The 20,422-nt window shown below is 35.2% G+C and overlaps 1 protein-coding gene across 5 annotated transcripts in view; it reads left to right on the forward strand.

The window, feature by feature from the left end:
- Positions 1-20,422, forward strand: part of TPK1 (thiamin pyrophosphokinase 1) — a 475,657-nt gene that overhangs the window by 252,579 nt on the left and 202,656 nt on the right. For 4 of the 5 annotated variants that reach the window (XM_020998083.2, XM_020998084.2, XM_020998085.2 and 1 more), the window contains one exon: positions 5,584-5,679. In XM_020998083.2, the coding sequence (XP_020853742.1) occupies positions 5,584-5,679 (96 nt within the window). Of the gene's footprint in view, positions 1-5,583; positions 5,680-16,723; positions 16,925-20,422 lie in introns of those variants that run through there. The other variant, XM_020998087.2, reaches the window with a different exon arrangement.

A 20,422-nucleotide genomic window follows, 5' to 3' on the forward strand; every position in this document is an offset into this window, starting at 1 on the left:
GGAACTGACTTTTTGATTGAAGGAGACAGCATATATAGGAGAGAAGTTGCCAGGGAGAGTAGTTTGTTTTAGGAAATTACGTGGAGTCGTGGGCCTCCCTTTCTCCCAGCAAGTTAAGTATTGATTTGATTATAGGAATGAACCCAAAAGGCGGTAATGGATTGGAAGTTGGCAAGATTCCTTCTGAGAAAATCGCAGGTAGGAAATGAAGTCTTTCTAGATTGAACCTAAATTTAGTAGCCTGCAGGAAAGCATTCACTAATCAGGAACAGTAGGGACCACAAGGAGAGAGTTCCTGAGCTAAAAAGAATGAAGTCCTTTGGACATAGTCTTTGGGTAGGGGGTGGGGTGTAGTATGTAAGCCTAATTGTAACTTCATCCATGCAATTTAAAGAACCTGATGTGGCTCCTGTTGAAAATTGGTGCATCTTATAGGACAGGCAGGTCCACAAATGTGGAATAACTGCGACTTGACCCCACTTACCTTTCTTCTCCTCTTCAGATTATTCGTCACTACTACTACTACTACTACTACTACTACTACTACTACTACTACTACTACTGGCACTTCTCTTCTTTCAAGCAGGGATTTTGCCTGGTTTATGCCACGAGGACCCTGTGGAATATCACTTTACACTCCACCTGTATGTGACAATTGTATGATAGCTCCAAGTCCATTTACTTACAGATATAGCATAAAACAAGATTAATAAAAATGGCATTTTTAAAAAAACATCTCTAGCTCAGCAAAGTAGTTTATTCACAGAGGGGGACTCTTCATTATAGCTGGGTAATTTAAATTTCTGTTTCCATAATGACAAGCACCAGATAGGGAAAGTCTCAGAATGCTTTCACCAAGCTGCAGCCACATGCTGACTTGTAAAACAACATTTCAAGAAGTAGAGAAGGGGGAAAAAGGAGGAAGAAGTGGTTGAAATCTAGGATTCAGTGGTACAGGCCTTTTCAGCTTCTGTCAGATTTGATAAGCTCTAGCATTTTATGTTGTGTGGAGGTGTGCATATGTTTTAATATATTTTATGTCTCAGCTTCTGTCTGTCATGGTGGTGGGGATTGGATTTATCAGAGGCTGGTACACTTGCCTAATTAGTCCTGTATGTACATCTGGTTTCTGAGTGACTTTGGTTAATCTGCTCCAGGTGCCACTGTGCATTGTGTGGATTAGGGAATCCAATGGCCTTTTCTGTGATGGTCTTGCCTTCAGTAATGTGGTGAAGCTTGTGTATGAGGTTTGCATATGCCAAGAGCTTTCAAAATGCTTTGGTCCTAACAGGAAAGTCCGGAGGAGGAGTTGTATTTGGGTGAGGTAGTAAGGTAAGGGAGATCATATCAGAATATTGTAGGTTTAAAGCTGAAAAGGTACTTTAGGATTTGCTCCACGTCCTCATAGGACAAATAAGTAAACTGAACCTCAGAGCAGTGATGTGGATGACCCTAAAGAGCAGAGAAAAATGATTCAAACTCAGCATTTCTGCTTTGAGGGTCAATTGTCCCACTGGGTTCATTTTTAGATGTGTTTAGTTAGCGGCATTGGTACCTTCTTACTTTCTTATACATTGTTATGTATTCCAAACACCTGCTGTCTGCATAGAAGTGATGTTCCATTGTTTTCTTTCATCTCAAACAGTATGCGTTGTTCTCACAAGGCATGGTTGAGTGGTTTCTGTGGTAAGGCTTGTTCCCTATGCTTTGGCATATTCAAGACTGTCTTGAGTAAGATATAAGGTCTGTACCTAGCATATAGGTTATAGAGCCAAGGGCCAAAGGTGGAAGCACACTCTTGAATGGAAATAATGTGAAACTGGATCAAAACAAATCCGTAGAGGGTTAGCTAAAGGTCAGATCCAGAACCAATCTTCAGAGATTTAGTTTAAGGTCAGAAACAGGGAAATAGGTCAATAAGTCTTAACCCCAGTCCCACCCCTATGGATTGATAGTGTAGTTTGCTGAACTCATTTCATGGGTGTATGTCTGCTTTTATGTTTTATTAGACAGAAGTAGACCTATAATCAAATTTTCTCTGAATTTGCCTCAGCTATTGATATTGTCCTTATGTCATAGGAAAGCTCACTCCTAAGTATGGCAAAGTGATATTCTGTTTGCAGTGTTGGAGATAGGACTTGTTTTTCTTTATCTGATTTTTAATGATATTGTGATTTTGTCATTTCCTTAATACTAATAATTAATATAAACCTGTATTTTGGACCATTATATAGTGTTTTAAGACCCACTGTAGCTGAAAGTACTTTCTTTTGATTCTGACCTTCCCAAACAGACTTTTCAGCCTTCCTGCTCATTCAGAGTTTGAATTTAAGGCTTTGCTTTCCTTTCTCCAACAGAATTTGTTACTGTATGTTCCTGCAGTGCTTTGCATCCCAATTCAAAGCCTCTAGCTCAAGGAGATTGTGAGGCACAGGCAAAACAAGCAATTAAACTTGTGTGGGAGTTTGCTCAGTAACATGGACTTGGAGGGGCAACATAATGCACCAAATTCAGGAGATGAGGATGAGATGTGGAAGGTTAAATTCAGCTCTGTAACCCTGTTCTGCTTCTGCTGAGTATTGTTTTCTTTCAGGCAAGGCTAGCCATAACTTTTAGGTGAGATAACAAAGTGTACGTGGTATAGTATAGTGTAGGCTTCTTGCTGGAAAAATACTTTTCCCATCAGCTCAGTTTGCTGAAGGGTGAAAACCCATGGCAAGAGTCATTGTTTTATTTGAAGGTTTTGCCCCCAGCTAAAATACCAATATTCTGATCAGATATTTTCACCTGAGTATGAATGAGAACCTTCATAAAAACCTACAGTGCTGGTAAGTTTTTATAAGCACATATCTTGTAGGAAGGCATGAGATTAGTGGCTGGCAAAGGGGAAAAGTATAAATAGTTTAGCTCTACTGTGACAGGAGAAAAGGTCCAGAAGAGCAAGGAAAGAGGTGTCTGAAACTAAGTTGCTTTCTCTACAGACTTGTCTGGGGTTGTGGGGTTATTCTGATGTAATGTCTCCTTCTACTGATTTGAATCAGTCGCTGGTGTGTAACAGATGGTCTTAGAGAAAGGACTTGTAAACTGGGGTCCATGAACTTAAAAAGTATGTATAACTTCCAAATTTATTTAATATAATTTATTTCTTTTGGAATCACAGATTCTTTTTAAAAATTTTCTTCAGTTAAAAAAATACTGTTCTGAGAAGGAACCGGTAGGTTCCTCCAGATTGCCAAAGTGTTCCATCACTGCCCGGCTCTCTTCTCCTCCCACCCTGGTTGTGAATACACAATTAAGACCCCCTCTTGAGAATTGTCTGTAATCTATACCTAGGTAAATTTACATAAGGTATGATGAGAGTCATTTTGAGAAAGGGCTTTTGGGCTTGCTTTGATGTCAAGAATACCTAGCTTTAAGTATAGCCTCTGATAAAGATATGATGGGCAAGTCTCAACTTCCCAGTGTCTCCAAACAGTACTCCAAAGATTATAAAATGTAGAGATGTTCCTAATCTTTATCAATGGAGGGACTTTGAAATCTCAGTTTTGAACAAGAATAAAAATTTAAAAAGTAACTACATAGTAGTAGACATAATAGAGATTGGTCTCCTCATTATTTATTTGTGGTCTTTGGTTGGTTTTCCTTGCACAGTAGGGCAGAGCAATGATAATTCTTCAAAGGTATCCTCATGCTTCCAATTGACTTCCACCTATCCAATTTAGATGCCTTTTTGTAAAATATTGGTAGTTTCACTGATGAGATTTTGAATCATATCATACTGCTTTTTACATTTGCTAAAAGTTTTGTTATTGTTTGGTTTATTGCTTTTATCTCATCTATCAATGTTTAAAGGATATAGTCACCATTCTATTGCTTTATGTCTTTACTATGAGAACTGAGCTTCCATTATCTGTGAGTTGGGTATAGCATTCTTTGTTCAGATGGTTCACTGTCCAGTGCTCTTCTCTTCCTTGTAGGAATATCAGCATGAGCACAGTATTTAGTAGGTTTTTGTCTTCCCTACCTTGATGGTGACAGTAAATTCAAAGTCCACTTAGAGCTGAGAAGGGAGAGTGTGTATGTGTATGTGTGAGAGAGAGAGAGTGTTGACAGCTGGAGAGAGGAAATTGACAGTCCTTTAAAGGTGGCATATAGTACTTTTAGAGCATAATATATTTTTTGAATGAGTAGTAATTAATTTTCTTATTGGTCACTACAGTATAGGACAGAATAATAAATGAGTAAGCCAGAATTTTAGCTAGAAACCTTTAAAAAGACCTTGAAGGGGTACAGGAACCTCTAAATCTAGCTTGGAGAGTTCTTATTGTAATTTAAGAAGCCATATGGATTTTTTTTTTGTCCTTGAAAACTCTTTGAATGGCAACTTTATATGGTAGGTATATTTAACTTTGCCTTACTCAGCTCTTTAGTTGAAACTATAGATTGTTTTAGTTCTGAATTAAAAATCTGAACTCCCATTGTACTCAGTGCCTCTATGATGGACGTGGCATTAGAAGATATCATTTAAACATAATAATGTATCTGAGTTCACTGCAGCTAACTAGGTGGCATTACTTTTTTGTATCTATATTTGGAAATATGTATACATATGCATGAATGCACACATATAAACACATATATATCCCAGGATATATTACAAAATATATTATGACATTTGGCAATAAGAAGATGTTTCGATGTGCATGAAATTGACAAAACCATAAGGACTTCATTTAGAGCAGTTATGCCCAAAGACATGAAAAATATACAGGCTTAAATATTAATTCAGTTTTTTTAGACAGAAAAAAGAATGAAGTAAAAGATTTTCATCACAAGTTTAAATGGGAGGGTAGTCTGATATTTCACTGAATTCGGCTGTTTACTGGGGAATCTTGGGAAAATCTCCATCACTTAGTACCTTAGTTCTTTTATTCATGTGTAATGAATTTTCCAAAAAATATTTATAAAAGCCTTTGAAGTTTCTGTTGAAAGTTTCTTTGCTATTTTTGAGTGAGTTTTACCATCCTCAAATAATTTTTCTAAATATTATCGTTGTTGTTGCCAATTATTATTTTTTTTTAAGCAATTGGGGTTAAGTGACTTGCCCAGGGTCATACAGCTAGTGTCAAGTGTTTAGTCTGAGGCTGGATTTGAACTCAGGTCCTCCTGACTTCAGGGTCGGTTCTCTATTCACTGCACCACCTAGCTGCCTCTGTATCTCACTCTTTATGATCACATTTGACATTTCCTTGGCAAATATACCAAGCGGTTTTACATTTTCTTCTCTAAATCGAAATATTAATTCCACATTATTAATATTAAGCCGTAATCATCTGTGTTACTGCTTCAGCCATTTGTAAAGACTATTGTTATAGCCTATACCTTTGGGAATAAATTGTCATTATCATAACAAATCATAGTCGGTTGTAAGAGCACTGAAAACAGTGATGTTGCTGCTGAACAGTGCTAGCATTGTAAGGTAAAACAGTGTTATCATTGTCTTGTTCTTATTACACTTTACCTTGTTAATGAAGATGAAGCATCACCAACCCTATTTCTTTCTCCATCATTTCTAATGTTTAGGGATGTGAACTTGTCTCAACTCCTGATCAAGACTACACTGATTTTACTAAGTGCCTTAAAGTGCTCCAGGAGAAGATAATGGAAAAGAAGCTCCAGGTAAGCTAAGTTTGTTAAGCCTGTACTACTAGTGTTTACTCTTTTGTTCTCTAGGATGTACAAGGGGCTATTTCATTGAAATGAAATAGTCATTTACTAGTGTGTGTTTTGGCCATAGTTCATTAAGAAGCATTCGTGCTTACCTTTACCTCAGATGAAAATTTCCCAGGACACCTAGACAAATGAATTTACATCAGCTTTTTTTCTTGTCTTGTTTTTGTTTTTGTTTTTTTTTTTGGCTAGGAGAATTTTTAATGATCTACACTAATGAATTGCATAGATGCCATTGAGTGATTTGGCTTTGGCATCCTTACTGGGATATATATGTATTTTTAACACTTATATCTGTTAAACCAAAATGCTTATCGTATCCGTTGATATTTTTCAGTCGTTCAAATGGCATACAAATGGATTTGAGGTGAATAATGAAGTCATCTGTTAGAGAAAAAAAGCAAATGTACTTGAAGTAAGAAATTCCTAAGAAAAGTAGAACAGGAATCCTATTTTTAAAAATTCCCAAGATAGAAACTCATTTTGCATTGACTGTTATATTCTGTTGACTCATTTGAAGTTGTGTATTGTACCCTCATGCTCTCATACTTCGCTAAGAAAGTATGCATACTCAATAGCAATGGTTGACTCTTCCTATTTCTTCTATTTGATCTCTTTGGTGAATTTAGACTTCTCTGCTAATTTGAGTTAATCAGCTATTTCTCTTGTTCACAGGTAATAAATGAATTAAAAATGACTTGTTAGACACTTGTTACCAGAGTGTTTCAGTAGTCCTGTAAGAATAGTTGAATGTTATACTTTTCAAACGCTCAGAAAGGAGACATTTTAGAGGAAATCTGCATCCATATTGGACCTGGATTAAAACTGGTAAACAAGAATCTATTTGAATTGAAATAGATATTGGGTAATATAGAAATATAATTTACAGATGAAAGATCAAGAGCTGTTCTAACTGTATAGTGAGAACATTTGGCTTTTCTTTATATAGGCTTTCTTCCAGAGAAATCCTGTTTGCCTAATTCTCAAACTGTTAGAGTGGCATATTCCTTTAGGACCAATTCAAAAATGACCTAGAAGTTAGGCATGTATTTGACTGACTCGTTCATTGTTCTCTTAGGTCAGTTTTTTTTTTCCCCTCCTTGTGTCTAGTTTTAAAAAACAGAAATATGTTCAGATAACATGAGTGCAGACCAATAAAATCAAGGGAAATATTGAAGTTCAATTCTATTACTTCTGTAACTGCTTGCTACAAAAAAAAAGTTGTGGAGGCAATATTGCTCCACAAATCTGTTCAGACACTTTACCTTGGTGAGAAGAAGGTGTAGTACACAAGCACAAAGAGTGTAAGCTGAGTGACCAATTATATTCTCATGTCTGCTTTTGTCCCTCAATCTGATTAAATACCAACTTTTGTACTGGTGAATGGTGGTATTTAGTTGTCAGAAAGTTTCATAGTCAGTTTGACTATTAATCATTAAATAACAATAAATCTCTGGCACATTACAATTATTACAAAGGATAACGAGTAGGTGTTATTATAATGAATATTTTATTAACACAACTATAGACTAACTGTAAATCCAGTTAGTGGGGATTGTTTTGGGTCAAGGCATAAGTTTAAGGACCACTTCCTTCATCTTGTCTTGGAGCTAGGTTTAGAAGGGTAAGTATTGAGTAAAGAAACCAAGACTAAGAATAAGTGTTCATGCAGTGGTAGGAATACGTAGTGTATGTTCACATGATGAAGAATATTCATGAAGAATGGCAAAAGTATAAGAGGCATTTAAAAGAATAATAGGAAATAAAGCTGGAAAGATAATTCAGACCATCTTGTGAGGCCATGCTAAAAGAGTTATATTTTATTTAGTGTGCAGTGGGATTGGGGGCTGAAGGTTATTGATGATCTGTGGAGTGAGGTTAGAAGTATTCAGGAATTGTCTCCCAGAGGAGACATACTAGAATCTGAGACAAAAATTAGGCTGTTATAGTAATGTATGCAGGAAGTTCTTACAAGTGCCTGATTCACAGGGACTGTAGTAGGGAATGTTTGGTTTTGTTTTTTTAATAAGGATATTTTGGAATTATAATGAATTTGATTTGACATGTCATTAGATATGGGAAGTAGGGGAGAAGGAAAAGTGAAAGATTACTAAATTTTTGACCCTTGATGTTTACTTTTAATAAAAATCAGGAAGTTAAAATCAGGGCACCTATTAGATAAAATGAGACAAATTCATATTTCGTTATGTTGAATTTAAGTTGCCCGTAGGTCACGTAGAGCTCAGGAGAGAAGTTAAAAGTTAAAAAAGATAAAGATTGTAGATTCATCATTGTGTGGCTATAAGTTGAAAAAGATATAAGGAAATCTTGAGAGGAGGAGAAAAGGGAATAAATATTTGTGTGCTGGGGCAGCTAGGTGGCGCAGTGGATAGAGCACCAGCCCTGAAGTCAGGAGGACCTGAGTTCAAATCTAGCCTCAGACCAAACACTTGACACTTACTGACTGTGTGACCCTGGACAAGTCACTTAGCCCCAATTGCCTAAATATATATTTGTGTGCTAAGCAGTCTGCTAAAGGCTTTACAAATACGGTCTCAGTTGATCCTCACAACAGCCCTTTGAATTAGGTGCTGTTATTTTCCTCATTTTACAGCTGAGGAAACAGAGGCAAACATAAGACAAATAACTTGTCTGAGATCATACAACTAGCTAATGTCTGTGGCAGTTTTTGAACCTAGGTCTTCCTAACCCCAGGCACCACCTCACTGTCCCTGCCAGCATTTAGACCAAGGATTCTTTAACTGGGGTCCATGGACTGTCAAGGGGCCATTGAGAGATTTCGAGGGGTTTTTGAACTTGGATGAGAAAAAAAATACACAACTCTTTTCCTTGACCTCTAACTTAAATATGTGGTCCATAGCCTTAGTGAAAGGAGTCCATAACCCTTCCCCCCAAGTTGAGAAAACCTGATTAAGTCCTACCTTCTCATTTTACAAATGAAGACAATGAAACTGATAGAAATGAAATGTCTTTCCTAATATCGTCCATGTGTAATGTTACATACATGGAAGTATATACAATTGCTTAGAATGAGTATTTAGGGAACCAAGGACAGATCATTGGGGAATGCCAAACTTTAGAGTGTGGAAAGAGAAAGAGTGGCTAGCAGGGAAGTTAGGGATTGGGTGATAAAATTAGTGACATATTCTCATTTGTATTATGGTTATTTCCACATACTTCACATTTCTCCCTATTGTGTTATACTCTTTTTGCAACCAGAGACCACAGTATATTTTTAATTTGTTCTAAATGTTTTATCCTCAGGTTGGCACAGTACCTTCCTCTTGAGATACCTATTATTTTTACTTGTTTAACGAATTATATGAAAATATAGAACAGGAAATCCAAGCCAACAAACATTTTTTAAGCACCTACAATGGGCTAGACTAGATATCAGGTATTTAAATGAATAGACATTTATTATTGGTCAGGTATTGTATTAAGCACTGGAGGTACAAAGAAAGGCAGTAACGATTGTTGACATCAAGAAGCCCGTATGCTAATGGGAGAACCAGATGTCAACAAGTATATGCAAGTATATATGGGATTAATCTAGGGTATCTCAGAGGGGCATTAGTAGTGGAGGAGAGAAAGAAAGGCCTCTTGCAGAATGTGGGATCTGAACTGAGTGTTGAAGGAAACCAGGAAAGCCAAGAGACAGAGGCAAGGAGGGAGAGCCTGGAGAGCCTTTCAAATGAGTATAGTCCCTGTTCTCAAGGAACTTACTTTCTACTGGGGTTGGGAGGAAATACAACATTTGCACAATTAACCATAAACATAATTCAAAGAAAGAAAAAAGCACCATCAACTCAGGAGATGAGAAAAGTTTCTCTGCAAGAGATGACACATGAGGTGAACCATGAAGGAAGTACAATGCAGTAGGAGGTGCATTCTAGCCTTGTGGGGTATCTTTTTAAAGCACAGGGGAGCACTAAATTGTCTGGTGTAGCTAGAGAGCAGAGTTCATGAAGTGAAGTGATGGGTATTAAAATTTGTTAAGGGAAAGATAGGCTATATCTAGACAATGAGGGCCTTTAAATTCAAACTGAGAAGTTTATTTTTTGTCTAAAAGCAATGGAAAACCCTTGAAGGATCTTGCCCAGATGAATGGTATGGACAGATTAGTGCTTTGGAGATTAATTCAACCTCCACACAGTCATAAAAATATTATTTCCATATTGAAGGAAGAATTTGGAAGCTTGGTTTCTAGTTAGGAAGGCCTTTTAATAGTTTGACTAAGAGCTGATGTAGACTTTGAGAGAAATGATAATTCATAACCAGTTATAGAGGACGTGCAGCCCTTTTCCCTGTCCTATTTCCTCTTTGAAGCCCATCCTTTGAAGGATATTAATGACCTCTACCAAAAATTTACCCCATCTAAGAGATGGTCATCTTTTACCTAGGTGAATTCCTGCCCATTTATTTCTACTTAGGTTTGGGTGGGGATAAATTCTTTGATTAAATTGCTCAAGGCTGGGGGTGGTTTGGAAATAAATGACACAATCAAAGTCAGTTCCCTAGATCCTCATTAGCATAGGTCCACTTCTCATTATAATATTCATTATTTCATCAATTGTTAACCAGTCTGAGTGGATTGCCACCCTCAAGAACAACCACTAGTCCAAGGACATGTAAGCGTTGAGCAGGTTCCATGAGAGGTCTTTGGCATTCAAGAGTCTCACTGATCCCTTTTGTTAATATTGCTATCATAATTAATAAAATAAATAATTACTCAGAATTTTGCCTCTTAAAATTTTTAAACATCACAGCTTCAACTAGTGGGGCAACAATGTGAATGGAAAGAATGGGATAAAATGAAAGTTTACAAGCTTTGAATTATAATAGATTTTTCTGTATTCTAACTGTTGGTATGTGTATCGAAAGGGCAATATTTGGAGCCAATCTGGAGGTAAGAGCTACATAGTTCTTCCTCTTAAAAGAGCATTTGAATAAGGAATGGAGTTTAAATATCAAGAACAGAGTTTCCTCAAATTGCTTCTTCTAACATTTGTATAAATAGCTTCATTTTTTCAGTAAGGCTTTGACCAAAATTCAAAACACAAGCAATTTAAATTCATTTTATTTTTTGCTTGCCACATTGTCTTGCTTGTATCTTGGACGTCTGATTCTAAGCTTTTATTTTCTCATAAAACAGTTTTCTGATACTGGTGACTTTTTCAGTTTGGACTTGCTCTACTCTCGTGTTCTCACATTATTTAACTATCACAGGTACATGAATAATTTATTATCTGAGTGGCATGCTGGTTTGTCTGAATATTTAAAGTACATATGCATATTCTGGTGCTTTGGTACACATTTGAGATTTAAAAAAATGACTGTGGGGCCCCATAGAAAACATGTTTCCTTAAACTTCTAAAAGAATGTTTCCTTAAACTTCTAATAACCTGACCTATCTATCTATCTATCTATCTATCTATCTATCTATCTATCTATCTATCTATCTATCTATATTTTAGGTTGAAGTAGAAATTCAGATATCTGTAAGATACCTCTATTCCTAAATTTCCTTAGCTTGTCATTTAAAAGATCTCCATAGCCTGACTCCAGCATTCCTCTTCATCCTTATTCCATTCTAGCCCATAGTCCAGTTATGTTGGGCTGTGAGGTTTTCCTCAGTTACTTTTTTCCCTTTCCCATCTGCTCTAGCCTATCCAAGGTGTCTGAAATGGATTCCATCTACTTGTCAAAACTGTACTCTTCACTGAGCTCAATTCACTATCTCCTCTTCCAAGATGTCTTCACTGATCTCTCAACTGAAAGTGATCTTCCCCTCCTTAGAACCTCATCAGAATTTGTCTAGACTTTTCATTTACATTAATGTCTTCCTACCTTATTAATACTAGATTATCTATGGGTAAACATTGTTCCCTTCACTAAGTTTGTGAGCTATATGTAGGTAAGGACTATGTATTTTTCAATTTTTGTATCATGTAATGGAAAAATTCCAAATTTGCATTTAGATGCAATACTCTCTTGGTTGAATATAAAATTATTATACTATCCTTTATGCTGACCATAGCTTAACTGAAAGCCTAAAAATATTTCTTGGGAAAGGAACAGCACTTAGCACAGTACCTGACACTTAGCAGAACTTAATAAATGTTCATTGATTGATTGTTCTTTGTTCAAAGAGGCTCTGTTTTATTACATAACCTGTTTTATGCTGAAGAAATGTCTTCTTTCTGTAGTTCCGCTATAGGTAAAAAAAAAGCTAAGGAAATCTTAAGATTTATGAAGTGAGAGATGACATTGTAAGGTATAAGGTATAAGAGTCATCATCGCATACAGATAGATAGCTAGGCTCATTTCTGAAATCAAGTCTTACTGGTTGTGTGACTTTGTGCAAGTCACTTAATTTCTCTGTGCTCCAGCTAGTCATTTAAAACTGCCAAAAATTGCAGATGCTTATTAGTAGAGATAGTTACTTCACTGTAGGGCTCCTTATATTAGTGAAATAATGTCATCCTCACCTAGCACCTTGCCATCCCTTCCCAAAAAAGAAATGAAAAATTAAGTCATCCTTGTATCCTGGACTTAGAGAGATCATTCAGTCAGTAAGCATTTATGTGCCTACTTTGTGCCCGTCACTGCTAATCACAAAGAAAAGACAGTCTCCGCCTTCAAGGAAATCATAATATCCAGATGTGATCAAACCATATCTGAAGAATTTCAATCAGTTTTTAGTTCAAAGGACATTTATAAGACGGAAACTGTCCAGGAAAGAATGACCAGAAATGGTGGCTTTGATATTTGAAGATCACATGAAATAATGGTTATACTTGGATATGAGGAGCTTTAGGGGGACATGATAGCTGTCTTCAAGTATTTGGAGGTCTATCATGTGTCAGAGGATTAGAGATGTTCTTTTTAGGCTTCTTAGAGATTAAGCCTCTAGAAATTAGATTGCTTCACCTTATATATTTGTATTACTACTACTGAATACGGTATCAGATGTATAGCAAGAATTTAATAAATGCTTGTCAGTTGATTCATTAATTTATTTTTCTTCCACTTGTTTAGTATTTTCTAGAGGAGAGTGTTCCAAGATGATTGGAAAGGTTTGAAATTGGAAAAGTTTTCCACTCTGAGAGTCTGTGAATTTTTGAATTATCCTCATACACCTAATACTCAGTTTTTATAGAATTATACCCCCCTTTGCAATTTTAATAGTGTGTTCTTTATAGGGCCCTACTTTAGGAGTATTTGTGACCTTACTTTTTTTCATCTTTATCTTTTCTGCTCAGTATTTTGATTTGTTTTCCCTAAATATTTTTGTTGAGGCAATTGGGGTTAAGTGACTCGCCCAGAGTCACACAGCTACTGGGTATTATGTGTCTGATGCTGAATTTGAACTCAGGTTCTCCTGACTCTAGGACCATTGCTTTATCCACTGCACCACCTAGCTACCCCTCCCCAAAATATTTTAATGAAGCATTTTTATAAGAATCCTCTTATAGGTAAGAAATTTTTATGTCAACAGTGTTAGTAACAGAAAAAAATTTAATTCACATAATGGTAACAGACTTTGATATGTTTGTAGTCTAAAGATGATAAATAAACATGTTGTCATAACATTGTGAACATTTCTAAATACAGAATTTCTATTGTAGCAGTTTTGAGAATGTTTTCTTCAAATTCTCAATAAAAATGTCCAGAAAAACATATATATATGAAGATAGTTCTACATTATTATGTAGTAGTTCAAAATTTATTATTTTCCCAAATACATATTGCAAGTATAGCTATTTAAAAAGCTACCAATATTTTTGAAAGTCAGTAAAACTTAAATGAGCCTGTTTCATCATACTGGATGAGGAATAAAATTAAAGAGTCCATTCACACTGTAAATATCACGTGTGTGTGTGCATATATATATGTATACACACACACACATACACGCATGCACTCACGCACGTACTGCATTCCCTTGTTAGAATGTAAGGTCTTTGGTGATGTTTTACCTTTCTTTTATCCCTAGACCATAGCACATAAGTACTTAATAATTGCTTGCTAACTGATTGCCAGATAGAAACTGGACCTATGATTTCATTGTTAAAGGAAACTCCCAGATGAGGAAAGTTACTCTGCCATTACAAATTGGCACCTTCTTTGTAATGTAAAGTCTTGGGTCTTTAGGGCAAGGAGAGGAGAAGAGACTTCTTACACATACAGTATATGTCAGAGATTGGGTGCTTTTATTTTTGAATGGATTTGGCTCAAAAGTTCAGTAGAACTAGAAATAGAGATCTATTCCCTTTTAGAAGCCAGATTGCATTTTTCAGATGAAGAAAACAGAACTAAGTGAATGAAATAAGAATATCTGGAGGCAGACATTTTCTAGCACCACTTGAGCAAGATAAAGGGACAGATATTCCAAATATAAACTCTGGACAGTATATGACAGCCGCCTTAGGGAGAAAGTTAAGATTTATTTGGAGGCATGTAGGGATCTGAATAAATAACAATGCTGTGTATTTTAGGAAAGGAAACCGTAATTCTGTTTTGATTATCAGCAATACATAAGCTAAAATAAACTGGATGACATGAAAATGGTGTCTGGTAACCTTTAGATGGGCAAAAAACATTTAATTGGAGATTTCAAAAATGAGCTAGTACTTTATTGATCTTATTTGTACTTCCTTCTCCCCCCCCCCAGTGTATACATTTATATGCTGATATCTAAAATGTCTTTTTGAAGTTATTATTAAAAGCACTGGTCAGTATGTGGAATGACATCATTATTTATTCCTTTTAGCCATATATAAAGTAAGTGAACCTTATACCCAGTAAATGTTTCTAACCACATTATGGCATAGTGAAGACCCAGTGTCTTAGGTCTTCCAGAGTAGAATTTACCCTGCAGCCTCAAACCCCAATTATTGATGGCAACATCAGTCTGCTCCATGATTTGCTTATTTTTCCGTTCTGTGAGGCCTAGAGAGAAAGCATTAGATTTCTGTTTCCAGTGAGTATAATCATTGACATACCATAGGTCACGAACTTAGTTGTGCCTCAATAACTATTTATTAAATTTAATTGCATGTAGTTTTTAACCAGTAATGAAAAGAAACTTTGATGACTTGGTTCATTATAGCCTACATTTAAATACTAATCCTTAAAATAAGTAAGATATGTTGTGACATTTGTACTCTACTTGTATTGATCTTAATTAATATCATATCTCTATGTTATTTTGAGCATTTATGGAATTATATCACTCAGCGGGCCTAATGACTTTCAATTCTTTTATAGATTAAGTAAATAAGGCCAATAAACATTAGATAACTTACCTACATATAGTCAGTGATCAAATTGGCCTTGAATATTTTATTATTTTAAAAGCACTGATTCTAAATCCAAAAATATGATAAGCTATCAATAAAATAATGGGTTTTATTTAAATGAAGTGATATATACCATTTTACCCTTTTTTACCCATTTTTTATGGAAAAAATACACTTGAAATTTCCAGAACTGTGTTGTGAAAATAGGCCGTATTATAGATTTTGACAAGAAGGTATAGCTTTATATTTCTTTAGTTTGAGGTAATCTTTCTGACTTACTATGTCATTATTTCTTTAAAACTTCATAATAGATGAGTGAACAAATACTCCTTCAAAATTGCATTTTCTTAGGACTATTGAATGAATAAAGTGATGAATGATATCTTGCTATTCTAAATATCTGTGATTTCAGCAGCTTGTCCACTCCTCAAAGTATTCTATCCCTTAGCAATCTGTTTCTACTCTGACCCATCATGAGCCCCTCTAAACTTAGCTAGGTGGTTCTATCTATACAAGACATGAGGTCTGGCTTCAGGCCAGTAAACAGAGGGATCATGATATGGTGTGGGGTGTATTGGATGTTGGCTTTTATTTCTGTTCTGCTGCTTATGTGATTTTGGGGAAGTCACTTCATCTCTTTGTGCCTCAGTTCCTCATCTATAACATGATGGCTAGGGGCCTCTAAGATCCCTCATGGCTCTAAAAGTGTAATCCTGTCAACCTGTGATCATTCTCTGCTTGTGCTTCCCTGTCATGACCTTCAGGAATTCAATAGCTCCCTCAACACCCTCTAATGAGGCAGCAAAAGAAGGAAAGATTTTCGTTGACAACAATAACCTTATATTCATCTTTGAAGTACTTTAAGAATATTATTTTAAAATATTCCAGAATCAATCCTAGAAAAAAAAATCTACAGCAGAGTTAATAAACACAAATTTAAATATATTTTTATTGACTCTATTTGTTAATATACCCTTTAAAAAAGGAAATCTCATTGTGTATAGTTTATTCTTTAATGCTCTTTATGTGTGTTTGAGAATTTTTTCTTATTGCCTACTAAATTCAGAGAAAAAGATTATTGTAATATACTAAATAGCTGAATAACAGTTTTATTTTCATGTATTGAAACAAGCTTAGAAAATAGTAAATATTTGTACTTACTTTTTGTAGCAACTGTAGCAGACATACAATTAATTTCTTGTTTTCAAAATCCAAATAAATTTTCTCATTTTTCTGAATAACAGCATGGATACAAATGACTTCACAGACAGGAAAGCTTGATTTCAAGTTTTACTTTGGCTACATATTGACTGTGTGACCTTGGGAAAGTCACTTAACTTCTCAATGTCTAAGATGTCTTTTAGAGATCATATAAATTACGGAACACTGGTCAGTCCAAATTAATAGAGGGAATTTCTTCACTGGGAGAGTGATGAAATTACAGATCTGGACCAATTAATCCATCGTAGATAACAGGTATTCAGATAAAGGAAAGGATTGCTCAGAGAAAGCAGAAGTGAGGCATTGGGATTTGGTACTCTCTTCATCTTCAAGTTGTAGTATGTACGCCACTAAATGTTTATGTTTTATTTGAGGGGGAGTAACAGTCTTGGTGAAGTAGTAAGGACATTTTTTTTTCTTTTTTTGTTAGAGCTCTTAGGTTCAAAAATCCTGCTTCTGACATCCCCTGAAAAATCCGCTACTCCTTCCCCTTGCTTCATGTAGAAGAGATGGCAGTGGAACAGATTTTTGGAGGAAATTAAAAATTTGAAGAGGCAGAAGAAAGGAAGAATTGAATTATAAGCATAACAGATAGCGTACACAAAGTCACAAAGATGAGAGAGACCAAGAAAACAAGGAGAGAAGATGTATGTATGTGTGTATACATAAACATACATATCTATACACATACATACATATGCACACATACATATTTCCAAATATTTAAAAGGAAAAAGTTCTCAGAATCCAAATTAAGAAGCCCTGCATAAGAATTCTTCCCTTTTTTTTTTATAATCATAGGTGAAATCCAGTGAAGTCTGGTAACTGAAATAATCAAAGATTTTTCTTCTTTCCCTGGGCTGACCATCTTTCCCATTTACAAAGTATTTAGTCCTTTGATAAATATGATGAAATGTTTTCAGTACTGGGCTCATTTAATAATTGATAATTAAAGACTGGTAGGATTTCTCATTAAGTTAAGCTTGGAAAAGATTTCGTGCTGAAATACTGTCCCAATATTATTTCATAATATATAAGTTAAAGAGTGAAGACTCAGTATACTTTTACCATGAAAGATTTTTGCAAACTTTCAAGTACTATGTGTTAGTCATTTGTTGTTGTTGTTGTTGTTGTTGTTGTAGTACTAGTAGGGCATCCTCAAGGTAGGTGGGAACTGAAATCTCTTGATGTAATGAGATGCTTGAGGCCATTGACTACCCAAAATTGTACTTGCACAAAATTCTCAGCTTTCCTGAGGTTTTCTTCCAGGACTAAAGATAGAAAATGTTATCTTTTCAGGTATAGTCACAGTCCTTTGGCTCCCAATGGGTCATGTAGACTTTGGGAATTCAGTATCCACTGATAGACACCATTCTCCGTTGCTCTAATATATTAGCATAGTAAAAGTGTGTGGACTAGTGATTTTTAATTCTGTAGGAAACTTATGGCAATGAAATTCCTTCTACTCATGCATACATATATGCGTACATGCATACACACCCGTATGTGCATGCACACATGTGTCCATTTTGCAACTTAGTATATTTTCTGGGAAACTCTTTGCCATTATCCTTTTTGCTTTTCCCATTAAACTGACCCAATTATTTTTCTTTTTTTTTAAGTATTTTTTCCAGTCTCATGTGAAAACAATTTTTAACATTTAAATTTTTTTTGAGTTCCAAATTCTCTTTCTCTCTTTCGCCTCCCCACTCATTGAGATGAGCAATTTAACATAGTTTATACATGTGTAGTCATGCAAAACATATTTCCATCTTAGTCATGTTGTGAAAGAAAATACAAAAAAAATTAACAAGAAAAATAAAGTTAAAAAAAAACAACAAGTTTGCTTTGATCTGCATTCAGACTCCATCAGATCTTTCTCTGGAGGTGGATAACATTTTTAATAAAAAGTCCTTTGCTGTTCTCTTGGATCATGGTATTGCTGAGAATAGCTAAGTCATTCATAGTTGGATCATCGTACAATGTTGCTATTACTGTGTACACTGTTCTTCTGGTTTTGCTTATTTGAATTTGCATTAGTTCATGTAAGTCTTTCCAAGTTTTCCTGAAAGCATCCTGCTTGTCATTTCTTAGAGCTCAGTAGTATTCCATCACAATCATATACTGTGACTTGTTCATCCATCCCCTAATTGATGGTCATCCTCTCATTTTTCAACTCTTTGCCACCATAAAAAGAGCTGCTTTAAAATTTTTTTTTTTGGTACATGTAGGCCTATTTATTTATTTATTTATTTTTAGATTCTCTTTGGGATTACAGACCTAGTAACGGTATTGCTGGGTCAAAGGGTATACACAATTTGATAGTCATTTGGTAATAGTTTCAAATTGCTTTCCAGAATGTTTTAATCAGTTCCCAACCCCACCAACAGTGCATTTGTGTCTCAATTTCCACATAATCAACTCCAACATTTATCATTTTCCTTTTCTGTCATATTAGACAATCTAGTTGGTGTGGGGTGGTGCCTCAGTTGTTTTAATTTGTATTTTTCTGATGAATAGTTATTTAAATTATTTTTTCACATGACTGTATATAGCTTTGATTATATTTGAGATATAAAGCCTCTATCAGAGAAATGTGCTATAAATTTTTTTCACAGTTATGATTACTATGTATTTCCCTTCATCCTATCTCCTCCCTGTTTATCTTTCTCTCTTTCATCATCCTTTCTCAAAAGTGTTTTTATTCATACTACAACCTCCACAATTACCTTCCCTACTATCAGCACCCCACCTTTCTTATTCCCTTCCCTTCCTCCTTCTCTGTAAGATAAGATAGATTTCTATACCTCACTCAGTGTGTGTTATTCCCTCTTTTGAGACAATTCCTATGACAATAAGGTTCAAGTTTTGTCTGGAACCCCTGCTTCTTCCCTTCTACTGTAAAAGCTCTTCTGTACCTCTTTTATGTGAGTTAATTTACCCTATTCTACCTCTTCCTTCCCCCTTCTCCCAGTGTATGTGTCTTTCTTGTCCCTTAATTTTAATTTTTTTAAAGATATAATCCCATCGTCAACTCACACCTATGCTGTATGTGTATATATTAATAATTATATATAACATAATATAATAAATATAATATAGGATGGTCTATATTATATATAATATAGTAAATATAATTTTATATAATTTCTTGTAACTGCTTTAGTAATGATAAAGTTCATGGGAGTTGTACGTATCATATTCTCGTGTAGTAATGTGAACAGTTTAACCTTATAAATCCCTTATGATTTCTCTTTCCTGTCCACATTTTTGTGCCTTCTTGAGTATTGTATTTGAAAGTCGGATTTTCTATTCTGCTCTAGTCTTTTCATCAGGGATACTTGAAAGTTCTCTATTTCATTAAATATCTATTTTCTCCCTGAAAAATTATATTCAGCTTTGCTGCGTAAGTGATTCTTGGTTACATTCCTTGTTTCTTTGCCCTCTGGAATATCATATTCCAAGTTCTCCGATCCTTTAATGTTGAATGTTAAATCTTGTGTTATCCTAACTCCGGCTCCACAATATTTGAATTGTTTTTTTTTTCTTTTCCCCCCTCACTTCTTGCAGTATTTTCTCCTTGACTTGGGAACCCTGGAATTTTGCTGTGATATTCCTGGGAATTTTCATTTTGGAATCCCTCTCAGGAAGTTGTCAGTGGATTCTTTAAATTTCTATTTTACTTTCTTGTTCTAACATATCAAGGCAATTTTCCATGTTAATTTCTTGAAAGATGATGTCTAGGCTCTTCATGGTGATAGCTTTCAGGCAGTCCAATAATTTAAAAATTGTCTCTCTTGAATCTGTTTTCCAGATCAGTTGTTTTTTCAGTGAGATATTCCACATTTTATTCCATTTGTTTTTACTCATTTGATTTTGTTTTATTGTTTCTCAATTCTCATGGAGTCATTAACTTCTACTTGCCCAATTCTAAAGGAATTATTTTCTTCTTTTGTACACGTTTTCTCCATTTGGCCAATTCTGCTTTTTATGGAGTTCTTTTCAATGGATTTTTGTACCTCTTTTACCTTTTGGCCTGTTTTATTTTTTAAGGTATTAGTATTTTTTATGCTTCCTTTACCGATCTGTTTACTCTCTTTTCATGATTTTCTTGCAGTCCTCTCATTTTTTTCCCCAGTTTTTCC

This window comes from Phascolarctos cinereus, unplaced genomic scaffold (genome assembly GCF_003287225.1).
Source record: "Phascolarctos cinereus isolate Bilbo 61053 unplaced genomic scaffold, phaCin_HiC Scaffold_1;HRSCAF=81, whole genome shotgun sequence".
NCBI classification, from domain to species: Eukaryota; Metazoa; Chordata; class Mammalia; order Diprotodontia; family Phascolarctidae; genus Phascolarctos; species Phascolarctos cinereus.